The sequence below is a fragment of the Zingiber officinale genome, chromosome 9B (assembly GCF_018446385.1).
Source record: "Zingiber officinale cultivar Zhangliang chromosome 9B, Zo_v1.1, whole genome shotgun sequence".
NCBI lineage: Eukaryota > Viridiplantae > Streptophyta > Magnoliopsida > Zingiberales > Zingiberaceae > Zingiber > Zingiber officinale.
The window spans coordinates 104,772,877-104,785,916 of record NC_056003.1 but is presented as its reverse complement, the minus strand read 5'-3'; the positions used below and the strand labels follow the sequence as shown (position 1 = coordinate 104,785,916).

Here is a 13,040-nt window from a genome sequence, read left to right as displayed (position 1 = left end):
GAATGAAGAAGATAATGATAATATTTTTTATGTTTAGCCTGAAACTATAGACCAAGAGAGTCCTTCAAATTTGAATATTGATAAAAAAAAAAAAAAAAAAAAGACAGCCCGGTGCACGAAGCTCCCGCCATGCGGGGTCCCGGAGAATGATCCATTGTACGCAACCTTACCCTGCTTTTTGCAAGAGGCTGATTCCAGGATTCGAACCCGTGACCTTTTGGTCACATGGCAACAACTTTACCTTTTATTCAAATTTGAATATTGATGATACTAGAAAATAGGAAAAAATTGATCAAAATTTGAGAGATTTTTTTCGGTAGAAAAGGGTCTAACTAGAATTGATGGCATCTTGTTTCCTAAAGATAAAGCTAGGAGATATTTTGATGCATTGTATTATAAATGGATATTGTAAAATGGAGAAAAAAGGGATAGAAAATGGCTAGTTTATTTTATCTTCCTTGGATAGAATATTTTGCTTTTGTTGTAAGTTGTTCATAAATCACAGCAATGAATACAATTAGTCAATTAGCTACTGAAGGCTACAAGAATTGGCATAATTTGACTCAATGTCTTACAAAGTAGGAAGGAAATAAGGAACGTATTGATTGCATGGCAACATGGAGTGAATTGGAAAAAAGATTGAAAAAAAATAAGGCAATTGATGATAACATTCATGTAGAAATTAATAAAGAAAAAGAGCATTGGAGATTAGTGTTAAAGAGATTAATTGTTATTGCCTATGGACTTGAAAAAATAATCTAGCATATCTAGGAAATTGTGAAAACTTTATGTTGAGAGTAATGATAATTTTTTGCAAATGATTGAAATGATTGTTGAGTTCGATCCAATAATACAAGAGCACATACAACGTATTCAAGCACATGAGACACATTACACATAACTTGGTCCAAAAATTCAAAATAAATTGACTTAGATGTTGGAAAATGAAGTAAAAATTACAATTCTTAAAAAAATCAAAGAAACAAAATATTATTCAATTATACTAGATTGCACTCTAGACGTAAGTCATGAGGAACAAAGGTCTCTTGTAATACGTTATGTGGATAATTCAACAAACTCTGTTATGGTTGACGAATACTCAATAGCTTTTTTTAAAAAGTGGATGACACTTCTAGATTTGGACCTTTTATTTTATTGAACTAAAAAATGTGTTGAATGATCTTGAGATTAATATTGATGATATAAGATGTGTATGACAATGGATCCAATATGAAAGGAAAGTATAATGTGGGGTGCAAAAAAGATTACTTGAAATAAATACAGAGCCTTTTATACAGCATGTGGATGTCATAGTCTAAATTTGGCATTATGTGATATGACTAATTGTTGTTATAAAGTTATGTCTATGTTTGGAGTGATACAATGTATTTATACATTATTTTCCTTTTCTACCAAGCGTTGGAAAGTTTTTAAAGATCATGTAGAAGGCCTGACAGTTAAGTCATTGTCACAAACTTGTTGGAAAAGTCAGGTTGAAAGTGTGAAAGCTATAAAAGAACAAACATAAAAAAATTAGAGATGTTTTACTTGATTTGGTACAAACGAGTAAAGATCCAAAAACAAAGAGTGAAGCTAAATCATTGGAAACATATTAACTTGAAAATTTTGAATTCTTGCTTGGTATAGTTAATTTGATACAAGTTGTTGCATGCAATCAATACCGCAAGTAAATTTCTTTGAGATGAAAATATGGAGATGGAAGCGAAGCAAATTGCGGAAGAAATAGAGATTGAAGCTATGTTCAAAGAAAAATGCATTATCCGAAGAAAGAAACAATTTGATGAAAGTAGTAGTGAAGATGTGATGCAAGAGTTAATTATTTTCACTTCTGGATCAAGCTATTTCATCACTAAAAATTCGATTTGAACAATTTCAGAAGTATGAAGAGATATTTGGGGTTTTGTCCAATTCAGAGAGATTGAAGTTTGCTAATGATGATAGCCTAATGAAATCTTGTAAATATCTCGAATAAACTTTGAGATATAATGGCAAGTCAGATACTGACGAAGATGATCTGTATATAAAGTTATCAATCTTGAAGTAGTCTTTACCGGTGGAAGCAAAAAGAACATTAGATGTTTTAAATTATCCGAAAAATATGGATGACTGTTATTCAAATAATCATGTTGCCTACAAAATTTTGCTATATGTTACATTGACATATGTAGAAAGGAACTTTTCCAAGTTGAATTTGCTTAAAACATATCTTTGATTAACCATGTCACAAGAAAGATAAAATGGATTGGCGATGTTGTCTGTTGAAAAGAAAATAGTTGAACATCTTGATTATATAAGTTTAATTGATATTTTTACAGCTAAACAACAAGACGTGTTTTATTTAATTGATTATTGATAATATTTATCTTTTTTATTTGATTATATTTTACAATATTAAATGTTATTTAACTTCATATTTTACTTTACATATTGAAGGCTCGCTAAAAAATGACAACAATATGCATTGTACTTTTGTAGCTAAAAGCGAAGCAAATCGTATTGTATTAAATGATTACTGGTAACATTTATTTATTTTATTATATTTTGAAATATTCATATTATTCAACTCTTTATTTTACTGTAATCGCATGTTGAAAGGGGACCATATTTTGAAGTGTGGATAAATTTTTAGCTAAAATAGCAGTAAGATATTATATGGGGACCCTTTTTTTAAAGCTCGACTCAGGCCACCAAAATTTCAGCTACAACACTACTAAACCACGTACATGAAGTTCTGAAATACTCAAATCACATACCTAAATTTCAAAATTACCAAATCACGTATCCTATACCTATTTTGCCTCTTATTGTTCCCAATTTATTAATCAATTGTTATAGTGCCCTCAAGGTCCATCAGCCGATTCTGACCAAAATCAACCAATAGACCTAGAGAGCTCAGAATGACATGAAATTAGGTTTTGTGTGTTCATCTAGCTTTGTATTCATACCCTTAAACATCAATTTCATACACTGTATTGAGAGCAAAACATGAATGTGTCCAAGAAATCTAATTCGCATTCAAAAAATCGCTGCTCTCAATATAGTAGGTTAAACTGATGTTTGGGGGCATAGATATAATCAGAAGAACTATACGAACACACAGGATCTAGTTTCATGTATTTTCGAGACCTCTAGGTCCATTAGTCAGTTTTGGCCGATTTGAGGGCATGGATAAAATTAAGCGAACTAGACGAACACATAGTGTTAGGACCCTTGGCGACCGACTTGAGGAGTAAATAGCTATGCAAAAGAAAAAAAAGAAAAACCTTCCTCGAACTTTTATAACTTAATTAACATTAACACTTGCATAAAATAAATATAAGAAATTAAAGCAAAGAAGAGGCACGAAAGAGTTTACTTTGTTACAACCGGGGAGGTTGATGAAAGCGCACTAAACTCTCCTTCAGGCGGAGAAGCCTCTTTACAGCAGTTGAAGTACTAAAAATATGAAGCTAGACAAAAGAAATCGTTTACAAATGTTTTCTCTCTCTTTTTCTATTGTTTCTAGCTTCTAGGAGCAGGGCTGCTTTTATAGCTCTGCTCGGGGCGCCTGGAAGGGTTCCAGGCGTCTGGAATGGCATAAAAGTTTATCCCCGACGCAACGGGACACGCCACGACGCAAATGGCTAACTTTTGGTTCCGGGCACCCGGAAGGGGCCCGTACAATCCGTTGTCCGGGTCTTCTGCTCCGGTCCCGCTTGCATTGGTCCGGATCTTCCGCTCCAGCTCCACTCGCTTGGGTGATCTCGGCCATCCGAAATAGAGCTTACCCGAACCCAACTTCCGACCTTCAAACAATCTTCCGCTCGGCTTCCCGCCCCTCGGAAACGCCGCGCGCCTCCTTCTCGTCCTCCCGCGTACTCTTTCGCAGCACCTCGTCTCTCAGACGCATCGAGCCCATCGACTCTCTTCTGTGCCGTCCTTCTCGCTAGATATGTTTTTCGCTCGACTTCCTGTGCTTCTAAGTTCCTGTACACAGGAGTTAGAAACTAACAAAACCTAACCTGACTTGATTGATCACATCAAAACTACCTTAGGGTACTAACAATCTCCCCCTTTTGATGTGATCAACCCCAAATTAAGTTAAGGTAAACCATAAATAAATGCCAGTTATAATTTTTGTAAAGTACAAAAATTAAATTAAGTACAAAATTAAAAAATAAAATAAAATTGTACTACCCTCCCCCTAAACTTAATCTTTACTACTCCCCCTTTTGATCACATTAAAAGTGAGGTACGTTAAACATATTACTAGGAAAGTCTAAAGAGTCTAAGGGAAAAATAAATAGGAAAAGTTAAATTTCAAAAAACTTTGATTTTAAAAAAATTCCTTTAAGAATAAAAACTTTAGTAAGGGTTGAAAAAAAATTCACAAAAGTTAAATTTTTGGCCAGATTAAAAATTTGTATTTTGATCACTAGTTTATAAAAAAATTTCAAAAGATTGTTAAGGGTTAAAAAAAATTAAGCAAATTTCAATGATAGACTTAATAAATTTTTCTAGCAAAAATTTAAAGCATTATTTAAATATTTCTCAATAAGTCAATTAAACATTCGATTCAATAATTGACTTCCAGGCTGAGGCACTAGGTCTTCTTGGTTATTGGATCAACAACCACTTCTAGACAAAGTCTCTTAAAGAATTTAAACATTTAATCTTATTTCTGAAAAGCCCTAAGTCTAAAAAAAAAGTTAACCTAATTTGTCTTTCTGAACAGTACAGGTTCCTATCTACTGGATTCATTAAAAATTTGGGAGGTATATAACTTCTGAGGACTTTTCTAATTTGTCCCTGGTGTTTTCTAATGTACCAGTTTAGCCTTCCATACATTCTAAATTTGATTTTTTGAAAGTTATTCAGTTCCAAACATGCATGCTCAGTTTTCAACCTTTCGATTTGTATTTTTAATTTATCGTTTTCTAATTTTAAATTATCAAACAAATCTAAGGGACATGTATTAGCTAATTGTATTTTCAAGTCTATATTTTCTTTTTCTAATTTTACCAAATCTTTGAAAAGAATCTTAATAAATTTAAAGAGAATGCTCCCCCTTCATCATAACTTTCCGCTGATGATCCTTGTCCTTCGTCGATGCTCATCTCTAAGCTGGTTTCGTCTTCCTTTTGATGGTCTGCCAGTAGGGCTAGTTCGGAGTAGGCTTCGATTTCAGATTCGGAGGACGACGACTCATCCCATATGGCTTTTAGATTATGTTTGGGTCGAGCTGACTTTTTGTTCCTTTCCTTGTCCTTGTTCTTCAATTTTGGGCCATCATCCTTGATGTGCCCTTGTTCGTTGCAGTTGTAACATCAGACCTTCATTTTGTTCCGATAATGTTTTCTCGTCTACGATTTAAATTTATTAGTTTTAATAAATTTATTAAACTTTCTTACTAGTAGCGCCACTTCATCTTCGTCGATTGACACTTCGGAGTCAGGATCTTCCTTTTTAACTTTCAAGGCAAGATTGTTGTTCGACTTTTCAATTTCTTTAGAATATGCACATCGAGTTTCATGAAGTTCAAAAGTAGAAAATAAATTCTCTATTGTACTTACCTCGAAGTCCTTAGAGATGTAATATGCATCTACTAAGGCTGACCATTCTGGAGTTCTCGGGAAGGCATTGAGCGTGTACCGGATTGAATCTCGGTTCGTTACCGATTCTCCGAGATTGTTGAGCTAAGTGATGAATTCTTTGATCCATGCTTGGAGTTGCACTACCTTTTCTCCATTGTTCATTCGCAAGTTTGTTAGCTGAGTTCGGAAAATGTCTCGCCTTGCTAACTTTGCTTCCGAAGTGCCTTCGTGAAGTTTCAAGAATTTCTCCCAGAGCTCTTTGGTGGAGTCGTAGTTGTCGATTCGATTTACCTCCTGGGGCGAAAGAACGCTTAGCAGATGGAACTCTGCTTTACCATTTGCCACGAAATCGGCTTGTTCTTTCTTCGTCCATAAACACTCTTCCTTTCCAGCTCCATGTTGGTTCTTGGGGCTACAAAATCATATTTCATAATTAACAAAATTTCAAAATCCGTTTTAAAAAATACCTCCATCCAGCGTTTCCATTGCACGGTCTCCCTCGAATTTTAGTGGGTGTATGCTTGCACCGACCATCATCTCGTTGCTTCAGTCGGCGGTTAATCCTTCTGAGGTATTCTGGCTCTGATGCCACTTGTTAGGACCCTTGGCGGCCGGTTTGAGGGAGTGAATAACATTGCAAAAGAAAAAATGAAAAACCTTCCTCGAACTTTTATAACTTAATTAACATTAACACTTGCATAAAATAAATATAAGAAATTAAAGCAAGGAAGAGGCACGAAAGAGTTTACTTGGTTACAACTGGGGAGGTTGTTAATCTAAGGAAGATGAAAAGCGCACTAAACTCTCTTTCAGGTAGAGAAGCCTCTTTATAGCAGTTGAAGTATTAAAAATATAAATCTAGACAAAAGAAATCGTTTACAAGTGTTCTCTCTCTCTCTTTTCTCTTTTTTCTAGCTTCTGGGAGCAGGACTGCTTTTATAGCCCTGCTTGGGGCGCACATGGAATGGGATAAAAGTTTATCCCCGACACAGCGGAACACGCCACGTCACAAATGGCTAACTTTTGGTTTCGGGCACCTAGACCACCCGAACCAAGTCGAGGTCTTCCACTCCGGTCCCACTCGCATTGGTCCGAATCTTCCACTCCGACTCCGCTCGCTTGGGTGATCTCGATCATCCGGAATAGGGCTCACCCAAACCCAACTTTCGGCCTTCGAGCAATCTTCCGCTTCAGCTTCTCGTCCCTCGGAAATGCAGCATACCTCCTTCTCGTCAGCTACTCTTCCGCAGCACCTCGTCCCTCAGATGCACCGAACCCGTCGGCTCTCTCCCGTGTTGTCCTTCTCGCTAGCTGCGTCTTTCGCTCGACTTCCTGTGCTCCTAAATTCCTGTACACTTAGACTAACAACCAACAGGATCTAACCTGATTTGGTTGATCAGGTCAAAGCTATCTTAGGGTATTAACACATAGGACATGGTTTCATATATTTCCAAGATCTCTAGGTCCATTAGTCGATTTTAGCCAAAATTGGTTAAAATCGACTGATGGACTTAGAGAACTTGGAATGACATAAAACTAAGTCCTATGTGTTCGTTTAGTTCTCCTGATTATATTTATTCCCTCAAATATCAATTTAACACACTATATTGAGAGCAATAATTCTTTGAACATGAATGTATTCAAAAAATTTAATTTGTGTTAAAAAAAATCGCTGCTCTCAATATAGTGGGTCATTGATATTAAGGGCATAACTATAATCAAGAGAACTAGATGAACAAACAGGACCTGCTTCCATGTCAAATCGATTGATAGACCTAGAGAGCACGAAATGACATGAAACCAGATCCTATATGTTCATTTAGTTCTCCTGCTCTCAAACATTAATTTGACACGCTATATTGAGAGCAATAATTTTTTTAACACAAATCAAATTTTTTAATCAATTGCTATAGTGTAGCAATCGATTCAAGATCATACTATGGTGAACAATTTCCCGAATCGATTGCTACATTGTAGCAATTGATTGGGATAAATGCGGAGGGGCAAAATGGGTATAAGTAACGTGATTTGACAATTTTGAAACTTGGGTAAGTGATTTGTGTATTCTGAAACTTCATCTACATGGTTCGGTAATTTGCCGTAAAAACAATGAAGGAAAATCTTGAAGAGGAGCCTTGATATAACAATAAAGTTGTTGCCGTATAACCTAAAAGTCACGGGTTTGAGTCACATAAACAGCCTCTTGCAAAATAGAGTAAGCCCTTCCTCAGAATCCTGCATTGGCAGGAGCTTTGTATATCAAGCTGCCCTTTTTTAACATAGGAAAATCTTGAATTCAATTTCCTAAATTCCAAGTCTTCCCAGATTTTTTTCCTCCAAAAACCAAGAAGAAATTCTCCATACAAGAAAAGCTTAACTGCATGTTGTGTTCATGCAAAGGCAATGATTACAATTTGTTTTTAAAAAGAGCCATTTTTAAATTTCTCATTGCAATATGACAGTATATGGAAAAATACACGCAACCCTACATATCTTAATTAATCTTAACCAGGAAATAAAAAGCACATTTGATGGGATGCATTTGGGCAGTAGTAAGATCTTAGCAAACAACATTAAAAGCAAGAAACAGAAAGAAGCAATAAAGCACACAGACGAGTAATAATAAAAATGAAAGACAGCAATTCTATACGAAATTAAAATCAACACGTGCATCAGCATTAACTTACAGATTGTGCTTCTTCTTGAGTACTTAAAGGCCTGTTTGGGCGGTATGTGTTGTTCTGTCGTTTAGCCCACAACCAAAATCGCAGAAAGTGAACAGGTACACCAAATTGTTTGGCAACCTCCCCCTGTCAGCCGATATATATCGTATCGAGTAAGGGTGCAGAAATAGATATTTCACATTTTCTCTCAAAGTAAAATCAATTCAAATGAATATATATATTAAAAAACCAATGTCAAGCAATTATCATCATCAATCCATGCTTGTCCCAACTATTTGATGTTGTCTACGTAAACTCATGAATGTTATCTGTATAATGAGCTACATCTTTGAGCTCAATTCAAGACTATATTGCTAGAAATTTACAGATCAATTAAATAGTTTGTTATTATATTTACTAATATTTTCATTAGTCTCCATCTACCCCTTAATCCATCCACTATAATCAAGTATAATCTTCCAATATATAAAAGTTATGTTCGCCCTTGAACATATTTACACCATCTTAATTCCTTTCATCTCATTATTGATCTATTGGAGCAACACATAATTGCTCTTGAATATAATTTTAATTATGTCCTTTCTAGTAACTAAGTGTTGGAAGTTTATTCCACAATCAAGTTGCCGGAGATACAAGGAGTGTAGTTTGAATTGAAATTACAATGTACACAACTCAGACTTATTTGTCGAAATGGCATGAGCGGATTATCTTAAGTTGTCGGCATGAGCTTCAAGTGGACTTCTTGAGTCCAAGTGGGAAGTCGCCGAGCCAAGCAGAGTGCTCCCGAGTGGGACACTGATGTGGACGCCGAGGTGGACGCCTTTGTTAGACGCCGCTATAGTTGGAAGCAAATTAGTTACTACCTAATTAGTAGAAACTAAATAATGACCTAATTTAACTGCTGCTATAGTAGAAACAAATAATGACCTAATTAGTTTTTCTATTTTTGATTCCTTGTTTCCTTTATAGGTTGGTATTTCCTAAATCGTGTCATGTTTAACTCCTTATATAAGGAGTGTTACTATTAATAAAGAGAGGAAGAAAAATTAAGTAATTTGGACTTTATCTAGGATGAGTTTTTCCCTCCGAGTAATTTGGACTCAGTCTAGGACGAGTCTATCCCCCTCCCTTCCCCTTATGTGTTGCATGATCAAGTACGCATTCGGATCTCGACTTGTGACTCGATCCTGCACTCGAGACCATAACAACTTGGTATCAGAGCCAATCATGGGTGACACGAATCCTATCACATCCAAACTCGATACCTTCATGGAAAGATTGATCTCATAACAACAAATTTTCATGGAACCGATCACCTTCCGCCAATGAGAACTATAGGAGCAGATGGTCGAGTTATCCCATACTGTTCAAGAGACAATCACAAACAACCCTACTAGCGTGGAGCGTGGCCCTTCCAAAGTCTCGAAGGTCAGACCTGAACCACCAATTAGTGGCACCCCGATACTCGAAGATGGAGTTCCCCACCTATTCTAGAGAAGAGGATCTACTGGGCTGGATTAAAAGGAGCGAAAAATTCTTTGCCAACCGAAGGATCACAGAAACTGACAAGGTTGACCTTGCGGCCTTCCGTTTCGTAGGGGAAGCCCAATTTTGGTTTGATCAGATGGAACAGGAAGAGCCAAACATAACTTTGAAGCAATTCAAAAACCATTGTCATATCCGCTTTGGGCCGCCTATGAGCAACAACCCTCTGGGAGAGCTAGCAAATCTGAAGCAAATAGGCTCGGTAGAAGGCAATTTCAATCCCACCTTGCCCAAACCTTAGACCTTCGACTACAAGTTGACTTGTTCATTGCAAGGCTAATTGAGGATTTCCGTATCAACATCGAACTACAGAAGCCTGAAAACCTAGGCATTGCAATGAATATGGCCAAAGCATTAGAATGAAAGCAGTGCTTCCATCAAAGCGGGGGGCCGCACAAATTGGGGCGGGACCACAACCAAGCTCAACACCAGTAGTGGAGGCCCTCCTTTGGAGAAGACCAAGACAATGGGGGACTTCAGCAAGGAGACTCCACCTGTTTCATTCTTCAAGCGTCTAATCCGCGCCAAGATGGTAGAACGGAGAGCCAAAGCATCTGTTTTTAACTGTGATGAGTCCTACTCCACGGGTCACAAGTGTAAACGTCTATTTTGGATTAAAGTGTCTGATGATGATAGGAAAGGTGAGGAAGAGGGGCAAGTGAATTCGAAAATTTTCCTCCATGCTATTAGTGGCGTTATACCGCGCTTTCGAGCTTGAGGACAAGCTCAGCATCGAGGAGGGGAGTGATGATGTGGACGCCTTTGTTGGGCGCCACTATAATTGAAAGCAAATTAATTACTGCATAATTAGCTACTACTATAATAGAAATAAATTAGCTATTGCCTAATTAGTAGAAAATAAATAATGACCTAATTTAACTACTGTTATAATAGAAATAAATAATTGCCTAATTACCTTTTCTATTTTTGATTCCTTGTTTCATTTATGGGTTGGTCTTTTCTAAATTGTGTCATGTTTGACTCCTTATATAAGGAGTGTTATTATTAATAAAACAGGAGGAAGAAAAATTGAATAATTTAAACTCTATCTAGGACGAGTCTTTCCCCCTGAGTAATTTGAGCTCTGTCTAGAGTCTTTCCCCCTCCCTTTCTCCTACGTGTTACATGATCAAGTACGGATCCGGATCTCAGCCTATGACTCGATCCTGCACTCGGGACCATAACAGACACCTCGTACCGCCGAGTGCCAAGTTGGGAAGAAGATGTCGAGTATCCGAGTGCTCGGGAAAGGAAGCTGAGTGCTAGGAAGAGAAGTTGTGTGCTCGGGACGGACATCGAGTGCTAAAGAATAAACCCAAGGACCACCAACTTGTAAAATCCAAGTGGGTTGCGTAAGCTACGTCGCCCAAGTAGGAAGTAAGAAATCAAGTCTTGCGGTGAAAGAGTCTCCTTAAAACAGATTCGCCCCCTCTGACAGTGCTATGAGGTCGCGCTGGACGTCTATGTCTGTTTCCCGGATAAAACGACATAACCACGAACAACCTAGCACAAGTTGACTGAACGTGTACTTGAACACTATCAAAGAGTTGGGAGAAGAAAAGGAAACAAGGGGAGCAGGAGGAAGAATTTCTCTTTCTCTTTTGCTTTTCCCTTCTTCTGCTTTCGTTTTTCTCCTTTTCCTGCTCTCTTCTGCTCTTCTTGTTGAGGATCAAGCCTCCTTATAAAGGAGCGCTGAACGTCTTGAGCAGGACCATACAAAGGCAGATGGCACATGGCACCACTACGTGGGCTTGAGTATGTACAAGCATCTGGCATGCTTTGCATGTAGCACATGGTCATGGATGTTGCAAGCAACGTGGCCATTTGAGCATGCACACAAGCATGAAAAGGCATGTGACATGCCATGTGGCATGTTTCTACCAAGCCACGTGGGCTGAACATACAAAAGAGAATTGGGGCAAACAATGGCTGATCCACATGGGAACACTGTACTCCGATCGTGGTCCGCTTCATGCAGTTGCGTTAGTGCAATCATGCCCTAGATTCGCACCCCCTCTTGCACTCTTTACCACCGGCCTTAATGCTACTAAACTTTCAATGTGGAACTAATGCCTCGTTCATTTTCATTCACATTTTTCCAACACTAAGATGGTATCAACATGTTCAAAGGCAATAATAAATTTTAAAATTAGAATAATTAAATTGATTAGAGTGGAAGATCTAGAAAAAGAGGTGACCAAACGAATTTAGTTAACATAGTAGTGTAATTTGATTCCACACTGTTATCTACTTTGACTTTCTACCAATTCAAATTTATCTTGATCTCAACAACTTTGCTAATCTTTAAAACAATCTTTTTCAAAATTAATAGTCTTTTGTGCTTGTTGACACAACACCGCCCAATTCTCTTTATATGTTCAACATTACCATTAAACAGTCCAATGATTCATCTTGCTGCATTTTCGATCTTACGTGAAATACATATAGCATGAATATAATCAAACTCTTCATTCCAAACTTCTCCATTGATTCTGTCTTGGGGAAATCTTATAGTATTTTCCTTAATATTCCACCGTCTGATTCTTTAAAATTAGAAACATTCTTTTTCTTCTTAAATTTTCTAGGTTCTTTATCTGACATTTTAGTCATTGTTGATTAGTAAAGTATTCCCTAAGAACCTTACAATTTTTACATAAAATTTGATCTGCCTTCTTAGTAAGGAAAAAAATCTATTTGATAATGCTACTGTCACTTGTAAAAGTAATCAAATATTCATTTTATTCTTTAAGGAATTACCAACGATTATGAGATCATTATATATATCAAAATAAAAATCCATACTACCCTCTACGTTTCTTTCTCCAAATCCAAACCCTCCATGTACATAATCTCTCTAGTCTCCATACATGCCCATTTGAATCTACTGCAATAACTAATTTTTCAATTATATGTATATGAATAATTTCATCTAGGTTCTCCCAAAATTCAGTACTACTTAAGGGGCTTAAGCACTTATAATATCTAGTATCTCATTTTCTAAAATCAACTTTCTCACAATAATTTTCTCTCTAGATCTCTTAACTTTGACAACTTTATCCTATAATCCTTACTAAATAATACTTATACTCCATGTAATCTTTTTTCTTTTATTGCATTTCCAAATTTTAAAACAAGCAATACCTCTTTCTCCACCTATTCTCCAATTCATTCTGTCTCTTGGAAGCCTATTTATTTTTTTCCTAACCATCACATCAAC

General features: G+C 36.7%; 1 protein-coding gene across 3 annotated transcripts in view; it reads right to left on the bottom strand.

Annotated features, from left to right (window-relative positions):
- LOC122023658 (ubiquitin C-terminal hydrolase 13-like) overlaps nt 1–13,040 on the bottom strand; it is a 61,557-nt gene that overhangs the window by 13,581 nt on the left and 34,936 nt on the right. For all 3 annotated transcript variants that reach the window (XM_042581902.1, XM_042581904.1, XM_042581903.1), the window contains one exon: nt 8,282–8,404. In XM_042581902.1, the coding sequence (XP_042437836.1) occupies nt 8,282–8,404 (123 nt within the window). The remainder of the gene's footprint in view (nt 1–8,281; nt 8,405–13,040) is intronic.